This window comes from Cyanistes caeruleus, chromosome 24, assembly GCF_971803275.1.
Source record: "Cyanistes caeruleus chromosome 24, bCyaCae1.hap1.1, whole genome shotgun sequence".
Classification (NCBI taxonomy): Eukaryota; Metazoa; Chordata; class Aves; order Passeriformes; family Paridae; genus Cyanistes; species Cyanistes caeruleus.
Window position 1 is genome coordinate 2,924,691 of NC_141724.1, and position 26,161 is coordinate 2,950,851.

The 26,161-nt window shown below is 49.3% G+C and overlaps 3 protein-coding genes and 2 long non-coding RNA genes across 58 annotated transcripts; 3 read left to right on the forward strand and 2 right to left on the reverse strand.

The window, feature by feature from the left end:
- Nucleotides 1-34: 34 nt before the first annotated feature.
- LOC147649412 (uncharacterized) lies at nucleotides 35-5,873 on the forward strand. The gene is made up of 2 exons (XR_015278978.1): nucleotides 35-445; nucleotides 3,060-5,873. It is a non-coding gene; the product is annotated as an uncharacterized LOC147649412 (long non-coding RNA).
- On the reverse strand, nucleotides 883-15,781 carry NFYA (nuclear transcription factor Y subunit alpha). Of its 50 annotated transcripts, none has more exons than XM_086861697.1 (11): nucleotides 14,874-15,326; nucleotides 13,911-14,023; nucleotides 13,238-13,325; nucleotides 11,494-11,577; nucleotides 9,296-9,442; nucleotides 7,874-8,005; nucleotides 7,138-7,243; nucleotides 6,544-6,692; nucleotides 5,420-5,593; nucleotides 4,928-5,029; nucleotides 883-4,146 (listed from the first exon to the last, which is right to left on the reverse strand). In XM_086861697.1, the coding sequence occupies exons 3-11, from the start codon at nucleotides 13,310-13,312 to the stop codon at nucleotides 4,093-4,095; spliced, it is 1,023 nt and encodes a 340-aa protein (XP_086717823.1). In that variant the 5' UTR covers nucleotides 13,313-13,325; nucleotides 13,911-14,023; nucleotides 14,874-15,326; the 3' UTR covers nucleotides 883-4,092. The 50 variants fall into 50 exon arrangements, with proteins under 50 accessions (XP_086717823.1, XP_086717818.1, XP_086717815.1 ...); XM_086861692.1 differs by having other exon boundaries at nucleotides 11,494-11,580; nucleotides 14,874-15,269; XM_086861689.1 differs by having other exon boundaries at nucleotides 6,544-6,710; nucleotides 11,497-11,577; nucleotides 14,865-15,269.
- On the forward strand, nucleotides 15,769-20,221 carry OARD1 (O-acyl-ADP-ribose deacylase 1). Of its 4 annotated transcripts, none has more exons than XM_086861734.1 (6): nucleotides 15,769-16,117; nucleotides 16,561-16,625; nucleotides 17,242-17,386; nucleotides 17,493-17,551; nucleotides 18,265-18,377; nucleotides 18,623-20,221. In XM_086861734.1, the coding sequence occupies exons 2-6, from the start codon at nucleotides 16,593-16,595 to the stop codon at nucleotides 18,723-18,725; spliced, it is 453 nt and encodes a 150-aa protein (XP_086717860.1). In that variant the 5' UTR covers nucleotides 15,769-16,117; nucleotides 16,561-16,592; the 3' UTR covers nucleotides 18,726-20,221. The 4 variants fall into 4 exon arrangements, with proteins under 4 accessions (XP_086717860.1, XP_086717859.1, XP_086717862.1 ...); XM_086861733.1 differs by having other exon boundaries at nucleotides 15,866-16,262; XM_086861736.1 differs by lacking the exon at nucleotides 15,769-16,117 and adding an exon at nucleotides 16,176-16,288.
- On the reverse strand, nucleotides 20,209-25,229 carry APOBEC2 (apolipoprotein B mRNA editing enzyme catalytic subunit 2). 2 transcript variants are annotated; one of them, XM_023945503.2, is made up of 3 exons: nucleotides 24,871-25,229; nucleotides 21,145-21,692; nucleotides 20,209-20,742 (listed from the first exon to the last, which is right to left on the reverse strand). In XM_023945503.2, exons 1-2 carry the CDS (start codon nucleotides 24,993-24,995, stop codon nucleotides 21,152-21,154), a joined length of 666 nt encoding a protein of 221 aa, XP_023801271.1. In that variant the 5' UTR covers nucleotides 24,996-25,229; the 3' UTR covers nucleotides 20,209-20,742; nucleotides 21,145-21,151. The 2 variants fall into 2 exon arrangements, with proteins under 2 accessions (XP_023801271.1, XP_086717858.1); XM_086861732.1 differs by lacking the exon at nucleotides 20,209-20,742 and adding an exon at nucleotides 20,840-20,977 and having other exon boundaries at nucleotides 24,871-25,116.
- On the forward strand, nucleotides 21,653-21,848 carry LOC147649413 (uncharacterized). The gene is made up of 2 exons (XR_015278979.1): nucleotides 21,653-21,732; nucleotides 21,815-21,848. It is a non-coding gene; the product is annotated as an uncharacterized LOC147649413 (long non-coding RNA).
- Nucleotides 25,230-26,161: the final 932 nt, after the last annotated feature.

Genomic DNA, 26,161 nt, shown 5'->3' on the forward strand with positions numbered 1-26,161 from the left:
CATCTCCATGAGTGCTGGGAATGGTGGCACAGCCTCTTCCTGCCCAGCCCACACCCAGCACGTGTGGGGTGCCCCACACTTGAGGGACAAATGGAGAAACAATGGCCAGCTCAAAGCCGGCCTTCCTTCTTTCCTGCCTTCCTTCCTTCCTTCAAGCCCATCTTCTTTCTCTCCTGCCTTCCTGTCTTCTTTTTCTTTCTCACCTTTCTCTTTTTTCCTCTCCCAGCTCTGAGGGCCCTGCTCAGGCCTGGGCTCAGGCCTCTCCCCACACGCCACCATCTTGAGGCGCCACCTCATCCCTGAGACAGAACCGCAGGCCAGGATGGAGGGTCCAGCTCCCAGAGACGCCCCAGACCAGGAGCTCCTCTGAGGGGACACCCCGGTGTTCCTCAGTCCCCTCAGCACCCACAGCCCGGCCCTGGGGCCACAGGAGCAGCACCCAAAGGTAGTGATATGGCGGGATGGGGCTGAGGGGCGCCAAAATGGCCACGCTGGCCCCACAGGGCATGGAGTGAGGGCAGGGCTGTCTGGCCATGCTGGGGGTGAGGGCAGGGGGTGAGGGCAGGGCTGTCTGGCCATGCTGGGGGTGAGAACAGGGCTGTCTGGCCATGCTGGGGGTGAGAACAGGGCTGTCTGGCCATGCTGGGGGTGAGGACAGGGCTGTCTGGCCATGCTGGGGGTGAGGACAGGGCCTGTTTGGCCTCTTTTGGGGTATGGGGGTGCAGGGGTTTTGTTTGGCCACACCTGGTCAGGGCAGGGGGTCAGGGCAGGACTGTCCAGCCATACCTGGCTCCAGACAGGGCTGCCCGGCCACCCCAGGTCAGGGCAGGAGCTGCCCACCCCACACCCCATCACAACATCCCAACACAGAGCAAAAGCTTCTCAGTTTATAAATTTTATTAGCTGGAGAGTGTACACAGTACTTACAATTGCATCTATTAAAGACCAAAATACACTTGAAAAAATGCATCATATAAAAAAAATTAAAAACTCTGAACTATGTACAAACTTTGCCTGACATTACGTTAAGCTCAAGGCCCCCCTATGCCCCTTCACAAAGAAAAGTTTATTTTTCCTCTCTTTTTAACATGCAGGGCCTTAAAGTTGTTTAGCATCACTTAAGGACCTTTTTTTCCAAATCCTGTTCTTTACACTCCTATAAATCTGGGTTTTGATGGGTTTGATGCTTCACTGCTCTGGGTCAATCAAACACATTTCTCCCCAAGCCTCTTTCATCTTCACCCACTCTTTTACTCACTCCTAAAGTGGAGTTTTTGCTCAAGTATAGCCAATCTACAAAGAATTCCAATTTAATTACTGGGGAGGTTTGAACTGGACATGTCTCCAATTTTAACAGATGTCCCAGGAAAAGAAAGCAGATATTTTGGTACCATGGTGTTGACTGCTGGCTCCAACCTCACCAAATAAACACAACTTTCAGCAGTGATACACAGAACACAAAACAAATAAAAATATGACAGGAGCACTCAGGCTTTCACATCACTATTTAAAATATTAACAATAAGACTTTCTAGAACACAAATCCCTATTTCTTCACACGCAACCTACAACAGCGGATCAGAGAACTTAGATATGAAGGGATATTGGGAAAAAGTTTACAAGTTCTTTAAGAAAAGCAATTACTCATTAAAAAAAAATTAAACAAAATCTATGTCATAGCAATAATCTTACTTCCTGAACTTCCAGCTCTCAAAAAGGTGTTTCAGGACAGAGATTTATCATCAACTGAAGAGCAAAAAACATCATCAAGAGGCTCTTACTCCAGCACACAAATATTCCACCAACAAAATGTAGAGATGCTCCAAAAAATAATAAAAATAATTTACAGAAATGCTGCAAATCCAACTAAAATCCTGTAAGGAGAGCTGCACGTTCCTGAAATGGGGGAGGAAATGCTGCGTGAGGGTTTCAGGAGCCAACAGAGGAAAACCAGCACCGTGCTGGAACTGGGCGAGGATTTAAGGCAGAAGCAACCAGAGGCCCTGGCAATGCCATCGATGTTAAAAATGCCCTTGAAATCAGGAGGAAAAAATCCTAATTAAGAATTGTAAGCAGTGTGCCAGATTATTGGTCTAACCTGGGACAAAAGCTGAAAGAAAGGTTTATTTTCCTGCCAGGAGCCAGGCCAGCTCCTCCTGCAGGTGTTTCTGAGTGTCCTGCCCAGCTCCAGCCGTGGGGAGGGACACGGAACCAGAATTCACACCAAGGAGATGAGCTGCATTTAGAGACCCAGCTGCCAATTCCAAACCCCTTCTGCAGCTCCTCCTTGTCCTTCCACTGCTTCCACAAGGCATCCTTAAACCTGGACAGGGCTCTCTCTTCATCAAGGATTGCCTGCTCACAGCAAGGATCCAACATTTTCAGTATTTCTCCTCCCTCCTCTCCCTCTTAGACTCTCAGGTTTAGTTTTTCTTTCATCCAAAGGAAACAGAATTTTCCAGGCTCTGTTCTTTTATATCCTCCCAGTCTTCTACAATTTGCTGATTTGTCCTCCACTTTGTCTTTAGCCATAAGCTTCCCATAAGTAAATGGGAAAACATGGGAGGGAAGAAATATAATTTTCAAGCTGCCTTTTTTTGCCACTTGAAATCAGCATTCACTGAATTTAACCCAGTCTCACCCATCCTTGGCTGCATTTCCTCAAAAGCTCCTCATTCTTCAGCTTCACTTGGCCAGGTTCACATTCACCTAGCAACATTCCCAACCCCAAACCTCACTGCTGTGATCCAGTCTGAACTACAGGACACACAAATGAGAAAATCTATGACTCCAGCAAGTAGATGATTCCCAGAGCTGTGTAACTCATCAAGGTGGGAGGGGACAGGAGTGGAATGGGGAGAAATCACCTGTTAATTGCTTTGAAGTACTGCTCCCATCACCAAAATTCAAATTATAATAGAGCAGGCTTAGAATCTAAATTAAAGCTCTGTTGAGATGCTCTGCCCAAAGCCAGCTGTAGGTCACGGAAAAATCCTATTTTTTAAATAATGTAAGTATTGCTCCTTTACTAAGTGCCACTTTTGTTTTGTTTTTTGCAGCTTAATTTATAAAAAGCATGAAAGGTTCATCAGTATCTGCCTTCATCTGCTGAGTCCTTCAGGTACCTCAGGTTGAGCTGCCCCAGCTGCTGCTGTCCTGAATCATCCCTCACTCTGGAATTGAAGAAGTGATTTAGGCATCAGAAACTCCATCCCAACAATGGACAAGTGCTGCCACTCTGACACTGAGGGCTCCATGTCTCTTGGAGGAACCATGGTCTTCACTGGCAGGTGAGAAAGAAGATTTAAAAAACAAAAATGTCAAAAAAAAATCCTTTGGAAGAGATTCACTTGAAAGTTTCAATCCTTTTTATACTCGCATCCTGTTTTCTTCCAAAGCAACAAGTACTGGCAATGAACATCCAAACCCACCCAGAGACTGATTTACTGACCCAATCCCCCCCACATCTCCCTCTCCCACCCCACTTGCAACAGAGACACAACACATCAAGTCCTGCAGTAATCTTGACTATTTCTAGCATTGATTGGATGGCTGATCCTTTCCCAGAGAAGAGCTTCTTTACACATTTACAAGGTGGAATTGAAAAGAATCCCCTTCAGTTTCTGCCAGGGTCTGAAGTGCAACAGCAGGGCCCAGCTCAGGGAAAACCAAGTCCAAAGGGGCGAGGAGTGGATGGAATACCAAATCTCTGCTGGGCAAACACAGGCCTGTGGTGCAGCCACTCAGGGCTGGCTGCAGGAGCTGGAATCTGTTCCTGGACAGGGCTGAGCTGCACCAGCCACAGGGCTTGAGGTGGAAAAATGAAGGAAAACCAAAGGGATGAGCGCTCAGACTCCGAATTCCCTGTGTGGGATGGATCAGGAGAGGGCACCAAGGAAGTCTGAAAGGTTCTGTTTGTAGAGGTAAAACCTCAAGCACGTCCTCAACACGTGGTGCTTGCTCTGTGGAAAAGGACAGGCTGTGGCATGGAGATTGTCCCACTCCAGGATTCACTGGACACACTGGGCAGGCAGGACAGGCTGGCAGGAGGGATGGGAATTCCCTTCAGGTGTTTTTCCCTGGAAGCAGGGGTTAGGAGACCCTGATCATCTGTGTCATTGCTTCTTCGTTGGTTTGACTTGGATCCTGTGGACACAAAAGGCAGGAAATTCCACAATTTTCCATAAAGCAAAGAGAACCACACACAACTACCAAGAGCAGACCCTCCTGCACTTCCCCTGATCTCCAAAAATGTCCTATTTTTCCTGGGTTTTACACAAAAATCCTAATGCCTCCCAGGAACTTGTTGTTTCTGGTATTTAGGAAGACTTAGGACTGGTCCAATATTTAGGAATGATTTTAGTTCAAAATAAGAAACACTCCCTGAAGGCATAGGACTGCTCTAAAGCACTGAGAAACCACAGAACCTGCTCATTCTACTCCATTGTGTCCATTCCTTTAAAAAATATCTTGCACTTCTTATGCAAATCAAGATGCAGCTAAGAATCTGATATTCCCATTCTTTAATTTTCCATCAGATTTAGGATAAGGTTTCCCTACCTTTAAATTCATGTCCTGAAAGAACACCCCAGTACCCAACAGAAAGGCTGTTTTACAAATACAGAATATTGGTGTACATTTATCCTAGGAACTACAAAGTGAACACACTTCTATCCACATTATTGTCATTTAATTCCTCAGGGCAAACATCCCTTGCTCTCCCACAAGCAGGGACAGGAGGTTTTATTCCCAATGCTTGGAATAAATTTAAAGGCAGGGAGGGATGAGGGGTCAGCAGTAGAGAAAATCAGAGCCAGGGAGGGACAAGGATCAGCAGCCAAGCCCAAAACCACAAACAAAGCAGCACAGGCACCACTGATGTGTGTCCTGAAGGGCTGAAAGGGGATTTGCCCCAAACCCCACTCACCTGCATGTGAGGGCTGTCCTTTTCCTTGGGGGAGAAGAAGCGGCCCCCCTCTCCCCGTTTCCTGGCCATGGCGTGCCGGTGCCGGGACTCGTGCAGGTATTTCTGCAGTGAGGGAAGGAGCAGGTGAGGGAGCAGCCTCACCCCTTCCCAGTCACTGCTTTCCCAGGGGAAATTCCCATCCCCTGCCCCACAGACCCCCAGTCACTGCCTCTCCAAGGGAAATTCCCAGTCCCCATCCATGCCCTGCCCCACAGACACCATGCTGTCAGTGCATGCTCACACACAGCTCCAGACTCTCCCAAAAACACCCAAAGAAAGCACAATTATCCTCAAGGGACTTAAAAAATTTACTCTGATGTAGCTCATGAACAACAACAAAAACACTGTAAAACTGAGGAACACCAAGATTCTAATCCTCATTTTCCAGCCCAGGTGGGATTCTTTGCCCTTCTCACAGAGCAAGCCTGTGTTAGATCCTGGTTTTATTCTCACCCTTCTCTCTTTGGGGATTTTTCCCTCTGCTTCCAGCTTGGCCCGTGCCTGCCTCCTCTTCAGGATGCGGTGGTACTGCTTGGCATTGACATAGAGGGGCTCCTCTTCCAGCATCTCTGCTCCAGGCAAAGGGATCCTCTGGATGGCTGGGACAGAGCCAGCTCCAGGCACCATCTGTACAGAGAACCTGGGTTTAGTTCTTGCAGCTCAGCACACAAACTGAACAGAAAAATGGCATTCAAAGCCTCACTATTGAAACAGAAACTGGGTTTTGCTCAAGTAACGCAGCTACTTAAATGAAAAGGAGCAATAAAAGTGTTCTCAAACTGCAGAACCAATTAAAACAAATCAATTCCTTATCAGTCCTGCTGGGTTTTCCTGATGAAGGTAAAATTTCAATACAATTCCTTGACTGTGTTGCTGCTTCTTGGACAATTAAACTAACAGGACATGGCCCATGCTTCCCTTTATTTTGTGTTATCTCTTATTTCAATTACTTCATTTCAGAGCATCTCTAAGTCAAAACAGCAGAGCTGCTGACCTCTAGTGGGGACCAACAGCATTCTAGAGCCTCACACTACAATGAAATAGGAATTGGCAGGAAAAACCTCTAGAAGCAATGGAAACAAATCCTAAGGGATACTCAAGAAAACCAGAAGTGACACAATCTATTTAAGCCTTTGCTCATCAGCTCACAGCTCAGTTTGCATTTCAGTTTCCAGATTTCTGAGCTGCTATGGGAGAGACAGAGTCCAGAGCAAAGATCACAGCAGGATCCAGGCCTTTGAAACTGAAAATTTGTATTATTTACAAATAATACAAATATAATACAAATATTTACAAATAATTACAAATAATACACTTCCACTATCCCAGGGTGCTCCAACCTGGCCTTGAACACTTCCAGGGATGGAGCAGCCACAGCTTCTCTGAGCACCTTGTGCCAGGCCAACCCCACCCTCCAGTGAGGAATTCCTTCCCAATATCCCACCCAACCCTGCCCTCCTTCAACTTAAAGCCATTCCCACTATCCTGTCCTTACCCCTGTGAAAATCCCACTAGATTTGAGTACAAACACCTTGAAGCCCAGCCTCCAGAGGCAGCAGTGGGAATTTCACACCTACCATGACCATTCCCCCTGAATTGACCACGTTCCCAGCCACTGGCAGTGTCACCGTGACCGTCCCCTGGCCACTGCTGGTGGTGTTGGTGTTGGCTCCTGTTTGGACAATCTGGGCTCCAGCCAGGCTGGCTGCAGGAATGGTGATCATGCCTGTAACAGGGACTGTAACTTTAAGGAAGTAGAACACAAAAGGAAAGAAAAAAAAAGAAAAGAAAAGAAAAAAAAAAAAAGAGAGAAAAAAAAAAGAAACAAAAACACGCACACAAAAAGAAGGGAACAGCATTAGTCCCACTTCTGTGTTTTACTCATTCATCCTTCCAAAACATGCAGCGAGTCAGGAAAGTGTTGAAGTGAGGGATTAAATTCCATCAGAATTCCTGGTTTTTGCATTTGTAACCTCACTGTGAGTAACCACGTACTCTTGAGGTGGAAAAGCAAAATTAAGGGGTTTTATTCTACCAGCCCTTGCCAGAGACTAAGAGATTTTCTGGTTCTGGGGTAAGAACCCTGGAGTGAATTCCTGCAGAGCACACAAACACCTCAATAAATAAAAAGCCTCCCAGAGAGGTGCCCTGGCTCCTCCCAGCCCTCCTACCTTGCTGCAGGATGGTGCCATCAGCATTCACGGGCTGGTACACGATGGTCTGGCCCTCAGCAGCCTGGGCAACCTGCTGGCCTTGCACTGCTATCTGCTGCTGGGTCTGAACAAAACAAAGAGCACAAAAACATTACAAACTGCCTCTTTCTTCCAGTGTTTACAATTCCTGAATGAACACATGGTGCTTGAGGTGTTCCAGGCTTTTATTTCTGTTGGCTCATTAGCAGCAGTAAGAAATAGGCTGGAGCACAGAGCAAATACCTGGAGATCAAACACCTGAAGCACATGTAAGATGCTTTTTCCAACAGTTCAATAATGAAAAAAACCCAAATTCTAGGTTTCCTGTCTCACTATGAAGATGTGAAAGAACTGTTCTGCTCCGAAATTTAATTTTGGCCCTAACCAAAAGCATCAGCAGAAACCCCAGGTGTGACTGGACTACTGCACACAATGGCCCAAGTATGGAATTAGCAATGCTTCATGTTTTCAAAATTCAACAAAGACAAAAACAACCACGAACCAATAAAATACAGAAACACGATGGAGAGAAACATGCAATCTAATTTTTCTGCCCCAGAGTCATGTATGAAACACTACAAAAACATGACACTTGTTCTCAAGTTCTCCTCAATATTAATAATTCCTTTTTTTTTACTTAACCACATCTTAAGTAATTTGCCAAGTTTCTTTTCCTGTTCCTCTGCAGAAAAGCCTTTCATGCTGGTGCAGTTACCTGTGTCTGGCCAGCAGTAACTGCAGTCTGGGGCTGCTGTATAATGATCTGCTGGGTCTGGCCCTGCTGCCCCTGTACCTGCACAGCCTGCCCACCTTGAATCTGAATCTGACCTGGCTGGACCAACTGAATCTGTGGAAGAAAGAGTCAGAAAGGAACATTAACTATGCCTCTGATTTCTCCCTCCTCGGCCTCAGCATGACCAAGTCATCTCTGAGGGTGATTTACTGTTGCACAGAAAAAGGAAGCAGAGACTCTTCTCTTTTTCCAGTTGAAAATGAGGAGTTTTAATGGATTGCTCCCTGTGACACAGCCACACAGGGCAGAGGGACCAGCGTGCTGTGTCACTGTGCTCCAGCAGCTCTGCACTGCTTACACAATAAATCACTCAGGAGAAATCAATTATTCACATCCACTGGGAACAAATAGTCAGGTGGAAGAGGAGGACTAAGATTTAAGACATCTGTGGGGTGTTAATTATCCAGCACTCAGAAGTACTTCTGGGATATATCAAGTTGTCCTCAGCTTTGCAGAGTCTCTCCACCACTGTGGAACATTCTTAGATTAAAGAAGAAGAGCTGGAATATGGTTTGAAGCTTGTGTTTAAAAATACAGTTAAGGATTTTCCTCCACCAACCAGACTGAGAAGAACCTCATACAAATCACAGTGGTTTTCAACAAAGGAAATTTCAAATAAACCTCTCAAAACACCAAGACATCATTTGCCTTCCTGGACTGCGCTGGGTTCCTAAATCCCATCCTGAATCATCAAGACACTTTCATTATGCCATGGTTACAGTTCTTCCTTTTGCTTTTGAGGAACACTTCAACCACCTCCTAAAATTTACCAACTGTCTTTTAAACAGGTTATTACATCCAAAACAGTCCATTTTCTACACCTCCTTCACTACTGCCTTCTGTGCAACAGGGATGTTTAAACTCCCCTTCAGCCATCACATATTAGAGAGACTCAAGCACAAGTTACTTGCAAGCTTTCTTAAGTATTTTTTTTTTTAAATCCTCTTTCTGAGCCATAAATCGAACAGGCACGAGATCCCCAAACGACATTGCAAGGGCCAGATAAAATACCCCAACAAACAAAAGTCCTGCTCTTGAGGAAGGTATCCCTGCCTATGGCAGGGGAGTGCAACTGGATGAGCTTTAAGATCTCATCCAACCCAAATCATTCCATGACAAAAAAACCCAAACCAACCCGGCTGTGTTTTAGCACTGACCTAAAAGGTTTGCACCAGGCCATAAAACATAAAAACCGAGTTCATAAAGGACTTTCAGTCATTCCCACCACGCCAGAGCCACCAAGAACCACCTCTGCCTGGTTTTGTGGTGCTGAGCAGAGCCCTGGGTGGCAGTGGCAGCATCCCAGAGCGTGCCCAGGCAGTGCAGTGCCCCGGGGTGTCTCACCTGCTGCAGCCCCTGCGTGCCGGACACAGGCACCTGCATGATGGTCTGGCCCTGGCCCCCGGGCACGGCCTGCACCATGATGGGCTGGCCCGTGGAGGTGATGAGCTGGCCCCCGCTCACCTGCACCATCAGCGGCTGCCCCTGCACCTGCCAACAACAAGGCAACAATGAAAACCCCGCCAGAGCAGCCCCAGAGCTCACCTGTGGCACTGTGGGGGCAGAGGAACTGGGAAACTGGCACTGAGCTGCTTCAGCTCTGGGTTCCGGGATGTGCTATGGATTTAGTGAATTATCTGCTTCTCTTGCAGTCTAGTTGTTATAAAGCATGAAAACCACATTTTCCAGCCACAAGAAGAACCTTCATGCACAGCCCAAGAGCAAAGTGGGATAAAAAACTTCAGTATTCACCTCACGATTACTGGTTTTCAATTGAGGTTCCAATCAGAGCCCTGTTCTGAGGTGGCTTCAGCTCCCTCCAATTTAATGCCTACAGCATTCCCATCTCCAAACTGACACAGAGCATGGGATGTGCTGAGAGAAACTCCATGGTTATCGAGGGAAATTTTAACTGGAGCAACACAAAATGGAGTTCAGGGAGGAAAAGTCAAAGTGCATGAGCAGCAGCCACTTCTGGGCCCAAAAAGGCTTAGACTGGAAATGTAAATATAAAGTATGAGGGTGGGGAGGCCCTGGCACAGGTTGCCCAGAGAAGCTGTGGCTGCCTCTGGATCCCTGGAAGTGTCCAAGGCCAGGCTGGACAAGGCTTGGAGCACCCTGGGATAGGGGAAGGTGTTGGGGCTGGAACCAGGTCAGCTTTAAGGTCCCTTTCCACCCAAACCAGTCTGGGATTCTGTGGTGACTTTGGCCTGAGGATCTCTGGACCCTTGGAGCTGGTATCTCTCTGGTCACTGGGAAAAAGGCCCATGAGAAGAACAAGGGGAAAACCTCTCTGTTTGTACCCCCTCACCTGCCAAGTCCCCAGATTCCCCAAACACATCTTGAAAAATGCTCTACATTCAAGGCCTAAATACAAAATGAGTCTCATGAACTCAGTAACCACAAAACCTGATTTTTTTAGGAACAAGAGCATCGCAATGTGGTAAAGCCACTGAGTTCATGGGTTTCACACCCCGGGGGGTGAGGAGCCAAATCCTGCCCTGGCAATTTGAGTTTCCAGGTCCCCACTCTGTCCCTCAGCCTGTCTGTGTCCCATCCAAAGCCCTCAGCCTCTGGGCTGGATCACACAGGGAGGAGCATGCTCAGGTCAGCACAGGGAAGCACAGGCAGCAGCACAATATTCAAGAAGCAGAAAGGAAAACAAGACATTTCAGGATTTTTGTTAATGAATTAGAGCAAGGCAAAATAGAAAAAAAAACCAAAAATGGTAGGGAGAACATGAAAACAACCAGAGGCCCCAGTGAGCCCAGCAATCCAAGTCACGCAGTATTTGAGATTTGAACTATGAACATAAAAAATGCTGTGTTAATTCTGCACCTGGCAGGGCCATTCCAGCCCCTTGGAACGACCCTGCTCTGAAGAATTACAAACAAAACCAGAATACTGAGTGCCCATGGTCTGTCAACTGCTCTACAAAGGGCTCCTGGAAAGCCTGGGTGAGTTAAGGAAGTGGAGGCTGCAAGAGAGGAAATACTTCACACTGAAACTAATTTCTTTCCAAACTGGGATGTACTTGCTGTTTGGATTCACGTGGCTCCTGGGTTTCCCTGTGTTGTTCACAGGAAAATAAGGAATTAGATCTCTCAGTGCCACAGAGGCCAACATTGTCCCCAGGTGCCCTTTCAGTCACAGGTGAGAAGGTTCCACTGTCCAATCTCAGGCTCTGGCACCACCTCTGTCTGTCTCATGCAGTGAAGGCAGAGCCCTCCTCAGGGAGGAGCTCAGAACCCTCCTTTCCTTGGAATTACAGGAAATCTTTCTGGTTTATCCCAACTGTTATTTCCTCATTTTGGTGTTTTTAACTTTGAAATCGCATCAAACCACAATTCCCTTCTAGAATTCCTGGTATGCACCTGGGAACAGCTCCAATCCCATGGCAAACCCTACAGGCAGCACCCAGCAGAGATTCCTGCTCCACATCCCCCTACTCCTCCTGGAAACCCTGGGAAAACACAGCATTAGATATGTGGTGCTGGGGAGGGTCATGCAGTGCTCAGAAACACAATCAGAGAGGTCACCACTACCTGGAGGGTCTGGACTTGCTGGCCTGAGGCCGATGCCACCTGGGCCTCAGTCTGCAGCTGGACAGCTGTGACACCTCCCTGCTGCTGGGAACAGGAACAGGGAGAGCTTGAAACATGGAAATGCACAACACACTGCTGGGACAGGGGGTGGGGTTCATACACACTGCTCCAGGAACATGAGGAATGGGAATTTCGGCAAACCTAAGGATGGAGTTCCCTGGAACTGCATGTGGCACTGCCAGGCTTCAATATCCCAACACACAGGGAACAGGGGGGAATCATTTGGCAGGATTTCAAGCTCAGTTTCAGGGTTTTAGTTTTGAAGTTTCAGGCTTCAATATCCCAACTCACAGGGAACAGCAGGGAAAATGTTGCAGGATTTCAAGCTCAGTTTCAGGGTTTTAGTCTGCTCACTGCCCAGGTTTGGCACTGTGAAGGGCTCCAGATTTTGGGCACACTGGTTTGTCCCAACAAAATCTTTTCTGCAGCACAGTCTGAGCTCATCTCTGCCACCCCTGTGTCGGTGTCTGCCCACCAGTGACCCTGAGGGACAGTCTGGAGAGGCTGCAGGAGCAGTCGGAGCTAAAAGCCTTTTCTATCTTTAGTCTCTTTGCTAAGAATCCCAAAATACTCCCAGTAACTGTGTTAGCATGGGGAGATGAAGGACAGCTCCCTCCCAAGTGCTGCAACAGCCTGGTAAAAACAACTTATTTTAGCAAAATGTTTCATGTCAGACACAGGCTTTAAGAAGTTGTACTGCAAATGAAAGCCAAGAAATGGTTTTATCTCCTTTTCACCTAGAAAATGTCAATAAACCAACTACATCCCTGGTTATCTGCTGCAAACAGTTATTTCAGATAATCCTGAATATAAAATGTTTTAATCTCAAGTGCAATCTTGTTCTGGCTGATAAAGTCAGCTCCAGCCAAACCCAGTGGAAGGATTTGGTCCCTGCTGAGGCCAAAGCAAAGCAGATCTCCCTGAAAACATCATCCAGTGGCTCAGCCCTTTGCATGGCAAACCACCAAACCCACCGTGAACTACAACAGAAGACGCAACAAAAAATTCAGCAGCAGCTGAGAAAACATCCCCAAATCTGAACAGGGAAAGCTTAACAGCCAAAATCAGTAAGGCCTCAAAATTCAGCCCTGATATTTTGCACATTGAAACATGAACCTCTTTGTGGGATGGATGAGTTCATCCAAAGCTACATGGTTGGTTTAATTCCTGTTCTGTGTGCTTGATTTGCTCCACATGTTCTTCTGAAACAAAGAATTTCTAGAAATGTTCATTTGATAAAGCTGGAGGAAACCTCTCTGTGGGCTTGGAAAAAAACCTATTTCAACTTGGGGGGAATTCTTCTTGTGAACAATTGATTGTTTCTGTTAATATTCTGTTTCCTTCATTTTCATAGATGTGTTAATATACTTTTATATGTCTTTATATTTTACTTTCCCCATGTCACTACAATTTTGCAAACTCACTGCTACACTGAAATTTGGTCACCTGGACACCTGCAATTTAATTTTAATTTTATATAAATTTCTATATTTATATAAAATTTTATTTTTAAAATATAGTAAGTGCATTTTAAAAGACCACATTTAGTCTGACTTCCAGACAGGTGCCATCAGTGCCCAGGTGACAGAAGTCAGGTGAACAGGTACCCAGGAAGATCCAGATTGTGCTGCTGTGCCCCTCTGAGGGGTGCAAAGGGCTCCCACATTCCCACATTCCGTACCTGCTGCTGGATCTGCCCTGCCTGCACCACGATCTGCTCTGTGGAGCTGCTGCTGTTGGTCGTGTACTGCTCCATGGTGCCTCAGCCCCTGCAAGACAAACAAAAATCAGGTGATCTGCTGTCCTCATAACAGGAATTCCCTTTGTCCCCCTGCAGCTGCCAAGCCAAGCAAACCAGGAGCTGCCCCAGGGCAGAGCTCTCCCAGAGCTGCTCCATCTCAGCAATAAACAGAGGTGGCACTTCAGGCACATCCAACCTGAGTGAGCAGCAAAACCACCTCAATTCTGTCCCAGATTTCATGGACTCCACCAGTTCTCTGAGTCTGCACCCACACAGGGGAATGTCTGCTGGAAAACCTCAGGAAATGCAACCTTTAGGTGTGAAACTGAACTGCACTTCAAGAACTCAGCAGAGCTGTGAAGGCTTCTCTCCTTCCCCCACTACACACCATGCTCTCCTCATTTTTCTTCCCTCCCCTCCTGGAATGGTTTGGGTGAGAAGGGACATTAAAGCTCACCCAGTGCCACCCCCTGCTGTGGGTAGGGACACCTTCCACCATCCCACATTGCTCCCACCTGGCCTTGGACACTTCCAGAGATCCACACAGCCCCTAACCCAGGGCCTCCCCACCCCTTCAAGGAGGAATTTTTTCTCAAAAGAGGTATTTACATACTCAAATATATCCTTCATGCATTTTGGGAACCACCAGCAGATTTCCCAGCACCTCCATCCTCTCGCTGCCTTTCATTCCTTGGCCCTTTCCCTGCACACATCAACACCACCGTGCTGAAATGAAAACACCATTTCCCTGCCGCTGCTTCTCTCCTCTCTGGCCCAACAACAGCAGAATTATTACTGTAGTGAGGAGTTTGATTTATGCCACGACTGAACAAGTTCCTGCTACACTGCTGGAAGAAAACACAGCCTGGAACTTTAATTTTCTATGTCTAAAGTAACAAAACCTCCGGCTCTCTCAATTTTTCAAGGAATGCTGACAGGATTAAGTCACAGACTCTCTGTACCCGTTGCTGTGGTTACTGCTGCTGTTTGAGCTCCATCCTCTGCCCATTTCCTGACACTTTTTCATAGCCACAATAAAAGAAGATAAATATTCTTTTGGAAAATGCTGCTGTCAGGGTCTCATTTCAATTTCACACTGGATACTTCATTTCTGCCTTGAATTAAAATCTTTAATTAAAACATTAACAGCTGTGTAATCCCAACACTCTACAGCAGCTGCCCAAAGTTCTGGACAAGGTTTTACCAGTTCTAAATCCTCATCATCCAAGGGATTATCTCATCCCCTTCATTAAACACAAAGTAGTCAAGTTAAATATTAAAGATCAGGGATCAATCAATGGCAGAGGATAGCAGCTCCTCCCCCAGTGAGCTCATGGGCAGCTCCTCCTCACCGGGAATGCTCTGGGAACGACGGAGTGCTCCAGTTCCAGCAGCAGATATTTATATAGACATGATGTATATATATTAAAAGTATACTGAGTTGTACGGGACTCTTTACGACCATCGAACTCCTGGCCCTGCACAGGACAGCTCCAAAAATATATAGAGATTTATATATATACATATATAATATACATAATTTATCTTTATACAAATATAGCTGTACCAGGAATACTTTCCTCATCAGCCAACCCACACCAAGAGCAAACCAATGGCATGAACAGTCCGAGAGCTCCAGAGTATCACTTTAACCGAGTCACGGAGCTCCTGAAGGGGCAGAGCCGCTGCGGTTCCCGTGGGGTTCCGGTGGGATCCCCGTGCTCCAAGGACACCGCGGAGCTGCACGCCCACACCCGGAGCAGGATTTAACCGGGCAGCGCGGAGGGGGCGGTCTGAGCACGACACGTGGAGCCCAGCTGTAGCTCCCGACTGCGTGCGGGAGCCACGGATGACCCGGGGCTGTCGTTTCAGTGCGGGAAGCCGCGGCCCGGGGGTCTCTCGGTGTGCTCGAGCCCCCGGCTGCCCCAAGGGCCGGCCCTGCTGCCGGAGCACCGCGTGCCCGGACACATCTGGGGAGGCGGCACCGCGCACACCGGGACCGGACGGTGCAGCCCGGCCCCCTCCGCCAGCGAGCACGCTCCCGGGCAGGGCGGGGCGCTGCGGGCCCCGCCGGGGGAAGAAGCCAGGCCCCGCTGCGGCGCTCGGCCCCGCGCCCCCGGCCCGGCCGTGGAGCTCCCGAGCCCCGCTACTCGCAGACCCGCTCGGCCCCGCTCGCCCCGCGGCCCCAGCCCGGCCCGGCCCGGCCCCGGTTCCCCCCTCAGCCCCTGAGTGGCCGCGGCCCCGCCAATCCCGGCGCGCGGGGGCTCCATATTGGCCGCTCGCGCTCACCGTGCCGCGCTGCCCGGTCCGCGCCCCGCGCTGATTGGCTCCGCCGCGGGGCCCCGAAGCCCAATCAGCGCCCGCACTCGCCCGCCGCGCAAAATGGCGCCCAACCGCGGACAAAGGGGGCGAGGGGCGGGGCCCCGCCCGGCCGCGGCCGCCCAACCGCGCGCCTCGCCCTGCCCGGCTCCGCTGCGCCTGCGCGGGGGCCGTGGCGCGCACGCGCCGGAAGGGCCCCGCCCGCCTGCAGGCTCCGCCCCTTCCTGGAATGTTCTGGGCCGGGACCATGGAGCGGGTCCGCCCGCCCGCGCGCAGCGGCCGCCATGTTGTGCGGGCGCGGCGCCGCCATGTTGTGTGTGGCGATACCGCCGTGTCGCGTACGGCGGGCCCGCCGTGTTGTTTACGGCCATACCGCCGTGTTGTGTGGGGCGATACCGCCGTGTGGGCTGAGAACGATCCGCCAAGTCCCCGCGAGGCGGAGCGGCTGAGGCGGTATCGCCAATGTCTCCCTGAGGCGGAGCCGCCGTGCCGGCTGAGGCGGTACCGTGTGCCCGTGAGGCGGGGCCGAGCGGGCCGAGGCGGGGCCGCCCTTGCGGCTCGGCCGGAGCGATGTGGGCGGCGCTGGGCAGGCTCGGCGTGGCGCAGGCCGTGGGCCCGGCCCGGTTGATCGTTGTGCGCCCCGCGGGTGCGGCGGCCGAGTGGCCCTGAGGGGTGGGAGGGGGAGGAGGAGGGTGGCGATAATGGTGAGGAGGAGGAGGGCGGCAGCCTGGGCGTGCTCACTGTGCGGTGACCCAGGGCTGGGGCCTCCTCCCGGACCGGAGCCGTAGGCACAGCGGGACCTGTTCAGGGGCGCCGACATCTTCAGGGTGTTATAGTTGTCCTCCTGCTGTCATAGATCAATTAGGCTTACCCCCGCCCTCTTTAGCACACTCTTACTGCCTAGCTTGAGGTTCCTAATAACTGTTTTTCTTTCATTTTTCCAGCCGCAGGAGCCTTCTCCATACCTCACGTTACCATGGCCACCCACTTCTCCAAGGATCAGGAGAGAGTGCGTAGGAAATGGGTTACATGGGATATTATTGTTTGTACAAAGAGGCCTTCCCCTCATTACACAGCCCTGACAGCACGGCACTGGCTGTATCCTGCAGCTGTTGGGAGCGAAGTGGCTGCCAGTGCTGAATTCCATGTGCTTTTTGTGGTGCAGCAGCACAGAGCTCACCTGCCTGCCTGAGCTCCTCGATACCAGTACAGCTGGAGGGGTTTCACTAATCCAGCTGTGCTCTCTGTCACATAATTACCCTTTTAAGCTTTGATTTTGTAAGATTACCTGCTGAGCTGGCAGGTGATGCTCATAAATGATCTTGTTGAGACAGTGTAGTGGGTTTACAATTCTCTGTAGTGGGTTTACAATTCTCTGTATTGAGTTTGTAATTCTGTGAGTGTGGGTTGTAGTGCTGTGAATTTGGTTTGTAATTCTGTCTATGAGGTTTGTAATTCCACATGTGGGGTTTGTAATTCCCTCCCTTGGGTCTGTAGCCCATGCCAGCTCAAACACTTGTGCCCTGCACAGCAAACTCAAGCCTTGCCCTGTTGCTGCCCAGTCACCAGAGCCCTGTGTGCCCAGGTGTGCTGTCTGAGGAGGTTTTGTTGTCCCTGCTCTGCAGATCAGGTGTGTGAAGGGGGACCTGTTCTCGTGCCCGGGCACAGATGCCCTGGCTCACTGCATCAGCGAGGATTGCCGCATGGGCGCCGGCATCGCCGTGCTCTTCAAGAAGAAGTTTGGAGGCGTCCAGGAGCTCCTGGATCAAAGTGAGTGGTGCCTGAAGGAGCTCCTTGTTCCAGCAGGGAGAGTGTTGGAGCTGCTTGGGGTTATGGAGTGTGGCTGTTTTAAAAACACCTGATTTTTGTGCTTTAGAGAAGAAGACGGGGGAGGTGGCGGTTCTGCAGAGGGACGAGCGGTACATTTACTACCTGGTAAGGGCTGCAGTGGCACTGGGACACCTCCCTGGAGCTAAACTGTGTCACATATCAGGCATTAATAGCTGTGGGGGTTATGTTCACGGAATCAGGGAATCACAGAATGGTTTGGGTGGGAAGAGACCTTAAAGCTCATCCTGAGCAGGGACACCTTCCCCTATCCCATGGTGCTCCAAGCCCCGTCCAGTCTGATCTTGGACACTTCCCGGGATGAGACAGACACAGTTGCTCTGGGCACCCTGTGCCAGGGCTTCACCCTCACAGGGAACAATTCCTTCCAAATACCCCATCAAACCCTGGCCTCGGTAATGTGAAGCCATTCCTGTTGTCCTGTCCCTCCAGGGCCCTTGTAAATCGTCTCTGTCTTGTTGGCTCCCTTTGGGCACTCGGAGGGAGTTTCTGGAATGTTCCTCTCAATAAGAGATGTGTCCTCAAACATTGCTGGTGAGGAGCAGCCAAGCTGTTCTGTGCATCTGCATTTCACCTTTACATGGACAGAACTGGCTGCTAAACTAGAGTGTTTCAAGGTGTGAAACACTGTGTTAGTGTGAAACTGTCTTAGTTCTTTGCTCAGGTCTTTCCACAGAGGCAAGCCTGGGTGTGGAGTTCTGGGATATCACAGAATGTGTGTTCTGTAGCAGTATTTATAGTAGAGAGAAGTTTGCAGGGGTCATGCCCAAGGCTCACTGAGCTTTTCTATTTTGCTGTAGATCACAAAGCAGAAGGTTTCTCACAAGCCCACGTATGAGAGCATGCAGAAGAGTTTGGAAGCCATGAAAGCTCACTGCCTGAACAACGGAGTCACCGACATCTCCATGCCCAGGTGAGGGGCTCAGGACCTGGAATGCCAGATTTAGAAGGATGTCTGAGGGACAGTCCCCTGCTGTAAAATAAGAATTCAAGCATCCACCTCTATCCAACACTTCTGTTAAGTTGGACAAATCTAATTTGCATTTCCCTGTGCATTTGAGTTGTTTCTTTGTTCTCCCCATGTGGGTTTATGGGGAGCTGAGGCAGGGCCACCTTGGGCACAAGGCCCCACAGACCTTTCGGTGCTTTATCTTGCAGGATTGGATGTGGACTCGATGGCCTGCAGTGGGAAAAGGTGTCAGCAATCCTTGAGGAAGTATTTGAGAACACTGACATCAAGATCACAGTTTACAGCCTGTGAGCAGAACAAAGATCCCCATTTCCCCCATCTTTGGGAGCAGAACCTGTGAACTAAGGGGGGACCTGTGTGGGGAGCACGTTCTGCATTCGGGTGTCACTCACTTGTGCAACAACGACAGGGGCTTCCAGCAGCAACGAGCCCCGGAGAAGTTCATTTGGGCTGTTAATTAGCAGGAGGCCGCGGCGCTGTGGAAAGCCTCGGGGAGCTCCCAGTGTGTCCCTGCAGCCACCAGGTGTCACTGGGGCTCCACGCAGCGAAACGGAGCCGCTGCCTCGTGAGGCCTCGGGGTTTCTGTTTGGGTTGGTGCTGATGAGCTGCCGCAGGCAGCGCTGGCACCTCTGCTTTGTTCTGTTTGCCGTGTCCTGGCTGGCACTCGGGTCACTTCCCTGTTCGCACGGGTGGAACGATTTCATTTCTCCCTTCCGGCCACAAATGGGGTTTGCTGGGGTTGTGCTCACTCAGGATCATGCTGTGGTGTTAAATAAACAGTGCCCTGCTGTTGGGTTGGTACCTGTGGCTGTTCTGGGGACAGGCTGGGATTGCTGGAGGTGAGGAAATACACCTGGTGGCTGTGTTTTATACAGCAGCTCTATAATTTGTAGTGTGCAGAGCTCAGTTTGGTGAGGATCCAAACAGGCTGATGTGCTCTAAAAACTCACAGGATGGAGTTTAAGGTGGGATTTCCCCATTTCTTTGTTTGTTAGATTTGTAGTCCAGGTGTTACACAAAGGTTGGTGTTTGTCACCCAAAACAAAAGCAAATCAGTACCACCCCTTGTTCCTGAGAGCCACAGAAAGCTCCTTATTCTGGAAGAGTTTGTTCCAGAACTGAGGAACTGCCAGAGACATGTCTTTCATGTTTGGTTTCCCACCCTCCCACAGTAACAAATCTTTTGGGCTTCTCTCATTCTGAATGCCCAGGAAAGTGACAGGTGTGTTGAAAAAATATAAAAATGGCATGTAAGAGTTGGGAATTTTGTAGCATGGCAGGGTGCCCAATTTGATTTCCTTGGGAAGGGATTGGGTTGCTCAGTTCTGAGGGGCTTTTTGCTGGTACAAATCCTGTTTGTCTTTAAGATCTCCCTGTCCTTACTCTCCCTGTTCCTTGCCCATGTTTTGTAAACCTGCTTGGTGGGGAATTGCTGTAGCTGGGAAAAACAACTTTGGATAAAGAGGAATTTGGAGCAATGAGCTGATCAAGAACAGGCATTGAGGCTGCTCATTGATTCAGTCCTTCCCCTTATTTGTGTCTGGGTTGTTTTTCTGGTTCCTTACTCATGGCATCCCCATAAGCTTTGTTTTACATGGAAAATGATCCTGCTCTCCAACACTTGTGTGTACTCTGGAAATTCTTTTGGCATTTAGTTCTCCCTTCCCAGCTACAAAATATTCCCTGTGTGGCTGTCCTGGGATGTCCTTGAACTCAGACTTGTCAGGTTCAATTTAGGACTTCTTGCAAGTAGAGAAGAAGGAATAAACAGTGCTTTGGCTTTTGCAGTGGCTTCCCATTTTATTTCACTTTGCTTTTCCCAGGTTTATATCTCAAATATCGTTGTTTGATACCGAGTTCTCGGGCTCTGTCATGATTTGGAAGAGAGCTGTTGGCCCTGAATTAAATCACAGCTCTGACTATTGAGAAGAACAGAGAGAGAAAACTTCTTTTTCATCTTAAACCCCTTTCTTTTCCCCTTTCTAATTCATTTATCTAACCAGCAGCTTTGTTCTAAGGTCTTTTCCCATGAAATATTCCCAGACTGTGATCCCACAGCCTGCCTGTGGATCACTGCCATCCCTTTCACCACAGCTTGGGTTTGTTTGGGGCAGGGAGGGGGAGAAACAAAAAACACCCAAAAAATCCCAAACACCAGAGGTCTGTGTTGTTGTGTGTGTGTTCAGAGTCCCACAGGGCCTTGTCTCCCACAGGCTGGTTCTCCATCCTGCTGGAATCAAAGCTTTGGGAAGCGGGACTGTTCCAGGTGTCCAGGTCTGTCACATCTCTTCATGGATCCTTTCTGATCCTGGGGAAGGAAAAAGAGACATCCTAGAGACTCAGAGGTGACCCTGCAGTACCCCACAGAAAAGGGAATTCTGCAACAACTGTGATTTCCTTTAATGGTGTTTTTTAGTGTTAGACTTGGAGGTGTGAGTAGAATCCCCTTCAGTCAGCACTCCTCTCCCTGTTGTCCTGAACATCATCCATGTGGGGAACAGGGAGGTGTTCTGGTGGCCCTGGAACCTTTTTATTCTTTATTCCTGGAGGAGAAGACAGAAAAGCAATAATCCCTTGAGGGTGTGCTGTGGGGGAGCCCCTGGAAAGGGGAAGCCACTGCCTGGAATTGTTTGGAATGTTCAGCTGACAGTAAGAGAAATTGGAACCCAGATCAAAGAGAGGAGAGTTAATGAGTGAGCCCCTCACTCACCTGAGCCTCAGTGCAAGATCTCAGCCAGCTTCTCCTCGTAGTACTGGAAATTCTCTTGAATATCCTCCCAGGGCACAAAAGACTTGGCCTCCTCCCCTTCCTCCTGCTCCACAAAGTTCTTCCAGACATACTCAAAGTCTTGAGGCTTCATAATCCTCAGCTTGCAGCCGGCCTCCTTCATGCTCCTGAGGGCGGCCTGCATCTCGGGCTCTTCCCACATGAAGAGCCTGCCCACCATGATGGTGAGGCGCAGCCCCTTGTTCTTGCGCAGGGCCTCGCAGATCCTCTGGGCGCAGGTGACGCAGGGGCTGGAGGACACGTACCAGGTGACGTCGTGGCGGGTGCCCGCCTGGCACGTGGGCAGGATGGTGTTGAAAAAAGCCATCTCGGCGTGGGCGGCCGCGTGCTCGTCCTCCAGGTACCCGCGGCTCGTCACCGGCTCCTTGCCCTGCGTCTCCACCACGTAGCACAGGAAGGTTTTGTTCCTGCCCGAGCTGTATTCCACGTTCCTGAACTGGAATTTGAAGAAGATGGCCGGGAGGCGTTCCCTGGGAACACAGCAGAGAGGAGGCTCAGAGGCAGGTTTAGGTAAGGGTCACGCTCATGAGTCACCCCTGTGTGGGACTGTGGATAAATCACTGCATCTCCCTGGATGTCTCTGTGTTCCAAGGTTTGGTTTATAAAGTATCCGGGATCAAATCTGACCTTGCTGTGAAAATGTGGATTTCCTGCTGGACTCCCTACTGATAAACTCCACCTACTCTTTTAATTTACTGCCCACATCTTCCCTTCTGTGACTCCAAGATCACCTCGAGATGGAACATCTCATGGAATAGCTCTGGAGGTGGGAAGGGAAAGGGATGTAAAAGAGTGGGAAAAATGCACGTGCTTCCAAGAATAACGCTTTTCCTGCTTGGTGTCCTGGATAATGAGTGCTTCTTTGGCTAAGGATTCTTTAATTAATGTTTTTTTGAAGGGCAGACACGAGACACCCGTTCTAGAGCGATGCCTGCAATGAGTGGTTTCACAGTAACATCAGGTTTTTAAATACATCAGAGGCACAGGGAATTTCATCCCTGATTTAACTCTCTGACAGCAAAGGGGTCACAGCAGTGACGAGGTTGGCTCTGGGTTTTCATGGAACAGCTGAAGCAGCAGCAACCTGCTCCAGGATGGATTGACTCAGGCTGGATTGACTGGGAGTTGCATTTAGCCAGCCCTTCCAGATGGATTTTATTGCTTATCCTGGCATGTGCCTGAGCTTAGCTGGGATGTTCACCTCGATTCTGCTCCCAGCCATTTGGAATCTGCATTAGTTCAATTAATAACGTTCCAATGAGAGCCCATTCCAATGCCTGGCACCCCCTTCCATGTAGAAATTCCCTCTGATGTCCTCCCCTGGCACAATTTGAGGCCATTTCCCCTCATCCTGTTGTCTGGGAGAAGAGGCTGATCCCCACCTGGCTCCAGCCTCCTGTCAGGGGCACGTGGAAAGTGAAAATGTTTATGGAAATAATTTAAAAACTATTCATTCAATTCCCCAATATTCTCAACATAAACCCCTGTTCTGACAGCAGGCTGGGGTGACACAGCTCACCCTGAGGATAGGAAAGGTGAAAATTGAAACCTTCCCTGAAAAGCATCATTAAAGGGCATTTTTTAGGGATTTCTAAATGCTCCAACCTGACTCATCAGTTTTCCCTGGGCAGCAAAGTGATAGATCATATTGAGACCAAAAAAAATTGCAATTTTGAGACAGAATCTTCAGTCTGGGATTGAAGTTGCTGAAATCAGGTGGGCTGGAGAAAACATCAGCTACCCAGTGTGACCCTGGCACTGTCACACAGGAGAGAAGGAAAACATAGGGATTATCTAAGAGAGTAACAAAGAATTATTCCTACAAGGAGCCTCATTTACACCTGGGGAAAGTGGAAATAAATGGAAATGTTCCCAGATTGGGATTACAGGCTGTGTTCAGCCAAAAAAAAAAAAAAGGGGATAATATTCTTAAAAAGAATAATTGGCTTCCCAATGATTCCTGGAAGCCAGATTCATCCTGGAGCTGTAAGCAGCAGAGGGAAAACTTGGCTGGGAGTCCTGAGATGCTCTTAATCCGAGGGCTAAAACTGAAATGCAACATAATTGGGTTTAAGTGCTTCTTCCCTGGCTGTAGTTGTGTTTCCTCATCACTCCCATAACTGCCTTGATTAGCTGGGAATTTAAAAATGATTGGAAAAATCCACGTGGTGATCCCAGGTCAAGGCCTGGCCTGATCTCCTGCTGTCCTCCTTAAAATGAAAGTAAAAAAAAAAAATCCCTGGGCTTTCTGTACCTCTTTGGGGGGCCTTTAGGATTTCTGCTTCACTTCCTCACTCTCCTCTTTGCAGAGTGGAAAATCCTGTCAAATCCTGAAGCAGCCGTGGCATTCCAGTAAATGATTTAGTTGCAGGATGGTGCTAAGGGAGTTTTTCAGCCATGGTTAACCCAGGGCCTGGGGCTTAGCAGGGAAGTTTGGACATGCTGCTCAGTCCCTCAGCATTTCTAACTGCAGGCTGAGTGCTCCAAGGCTGGAAAACCTGATTTCCTCATTAAAATTCATTTTAGGACATGTCTTAAGTGTTCAGTACTTGGTCCAGTGGTTTATATCCACAATTTTTGGTGCCTTAGCTCCATTCCTAGCAGAGGGATGTGTTCTTTCCTTACAAGCCACTGCCAATCATTTATTTCTATGATTATGTGTGACAGAGACCACCCCAAGAAGGGATATTTTTCACAGCATTCACATTTTAAGAAGAAAATGGAGATTTTTCCTCCCCTGGGCAGGAATGGAACCCAATTTTTGAGTCCTGCCTCACTCATCCTGGTCAGAACAAGCAGCCAAATTTCACCTGCAGAGCCCATGGCACAGGCAGAAGGATTCCAGGGGATACTTTGGAGGCCTGCGCTTTACTTTCAAGTAGCTGGAAGAAATCCTGGGTTTGGTTTATTTGCTGGGACACTCCTTTGGTGACTGGGAAATATGAGGGGAGAAGGATTCATCCTGCTGCTCCTACAGGGAGTGTTTGTGAGCGCTTGGAGGGAGCAAACACCGAGGGTTTTTCCTACTTGCAGCTGTCAATTATGGCTGAGAGTTCAGCTTCCACCAGATCCCTGTGATATCCTGCTTTTCCAAAGGCCAGGCTCCCTGCTGCCCTGCTGCCTTCAAAACTGCCTCTTGTTTCGGAGCTTTTCTGCAAGTTGGGCTTTTTCGTTTCTTTATGAAAGTCAGGTTCCAGCTGTGGCTGTGGAGCTCTTGAAAATGTGAACCTTTAGGTCTCTTGAAAAATCTGTCCCTCAGGCCCATCAAGCCAATCAGCCATAGCAGGGGTGTTTTTCCTGATCCACAGGTGGAGAAACTCTCAGACAAGAGCCATTGATCACAGCAAGAAATCAATACTGCGCTCTCATCAAAGCCAACACCTCCATCCCCATCCCATCAGTGGGGCTGGAAGGGAACCAGCACTGCAGAAACTGTTCCTATGAAACAAGTGCACTTCTGTGCCTGCCTGCTGGGAGTCCATCCTCTAAAAGTCAGCAAAACTTAAAACAAAACCCCACAATAAATCCAAACCATTTCAGACTCTTCAGAATCTCACCAGCAGAAGATGCTGCTTGTGTTGCCCGACCTAAAAGCTGAGAGAGCTCTCTGAACTCCCCCAATTCCATATTTAAATTCCAGTCTCTTACCCTGTCACAATCTCAAAGGGTGGCAGGTCCTCCCTCTTCACCTTCTTCTTTGTCCCCTCGCCCTCCTCGGCATTGTCGGGTTCCCCGTTCTGGGCGTTGCTGGGCTCCTCCTGCTTCTCTGCCATCTTCCCCAGGACACTGGGACCAAGCCGTGGCCACTGGGAGAGAGAAAGAACAATTTCTGAGAGCTCTGGGAGCCGAGGGAGGAGGGAAAACAGAGCTGGGAGTTCCTGCCCCAGGCACAGTTGTCAGGAACTAAATATGGAACAAAGCGGCGGCGGCAGGGGCTGGACAGGGTTGGGTGACCCAGGGCTCTCGGGTGTCACCTCCTTCCCCTGCTCCCTCCAGCTCCTTTCAGCGGTCCCTCTTGCTCCCCTTTTAATTTCAAACCAAGCGACAGCTTCGCAGTGGGCGGGATGAGCCCATAATTTTCCCTGATGGAAAATCCTGGAAGCTCGAGTGGGTATTTATCCCCTGGGGTGACAGGCGGCTGGCACAGGGCACCTCACAGCCTTCTCCCTCCCCTGCCAGTGGATTCCATGGCTGACCTTGAAGGACCAGCTCAGCCTGGCCTGGCTCAGGCAAGAAGGGAAGAAGTCGTGGCCGTTTTGCTGGAAAATCCTTGGGTTTGGTGTGTTTGGCTTCCTGGATCACCTGGAACATCCCAGCAGGAGACCTGTGGTTCTTCCCACCCTGCTCATGCAGGACTCCGAGGGGGAACTCTCTTCCTTGGAGCTGTAAATCCAAGCCAGAACCTTCTCCCAAATATTTGAAAGTCCAGCTGGAATTCCCAGTGGACAGCAGTGCTGCTTCTCCCATTGTTCTGCATTTTCCTCCCCACTGCTTGAGTGTTCCCTAACTTCCTGGTGCACTGGGATATATCTGGGTTGGAGGGATTTCTCCCTCTCTTTTTTGTTCCCTTTAGGATTACACAAAACTGTCCCAGTGTCTCACTCTTAATTTCAGTCATTTACAGTTTGCATCAATCCTGCCTGAGCCGAGTTTAATAAAAACCTGGGTGAGGTTTTCCCAGGGACCAATCCTGGCCATGCCATGGGGCAAAGGAAGTGGAAAAAGCGTGGCTGTGCAGGGTTTTGGAATAAAAGCACACTGGAAATCAAACCTCCAGTACTGTGGGCTCTGCACTTAGCTCAGAAACCACCAGCAGCAAACTTGGAGTAAATATGGAATATTCAGCTGCATTGGATGGAGTACTCAGTCAATATTAGTGGAAAAACCTGCTCTTAGCTTGAGAAGAGGTATTCCATAAAAATCAAATCAGTGGCAATAT

Excerpts from the sequence above, each read along its gene's own strand:
- NFYA (XM_086861685.1), bottom strand. The coding sequence starts at position 13,312 with ATGGAGCAGTACACGACCAACAGCAGCAGCTCCACAGAGCAGATCGTG. Across the intron at positions 6,711-7,137 it reads TGGCACCATCCTGCAGCAAG|TTACAGTCCCTGTTACAGGC; the intron begins GTAGGAGGGCTG and ends ACTTCCTTAAAG. Across the intron at positions 4,147-4,927 it reads AGGACAGCCCTCACATGCAG|GATCCAAGTCAAACCAACGA; the intron begins GTGAGTGGGGTT and ends TTGTGTCCACAG.
- APOBEC2 (XM_023945503.2), bottom strand. The coding sequence starts at position 24,995 with ATGGCAGAGAAGCAGGAGGAGCCCAGCAACGCCCAGAACGGGGAACCC. Across the intron at positions 21,693-24,870 it reads CCCTTTGAGATTGTGACAGG|GGAACGCCTCCCGGCCATCT; the intron begins GTAAGAGACTGG and ends CTGTGTTCCCAG.
- OARD1 (XM_086861733.1), top strand. The coding sequence starts at position 16,187 with ATGTGGGCGGCGCTGGGCAGGCTCGGCGTGGCGCAGGCCGTGGGCCCG. Across the intron at positions 16,626-17,241 it reads TCTCCAAGGATCAGGAGAGA|ATCAGGTGTGTGAAGGGGGA; the intron begins GTGCGTAGGAAA and ends CCTGCTCTGCAG. Across the intron at positions 17,387-17,492 it reads CCAGGAGCTCCTGGATCAAA|AGAAGAAGACGGGGGAGGTG; the intron begins GTGAGTGGTGCC and ends TTTGTGCTTTAG.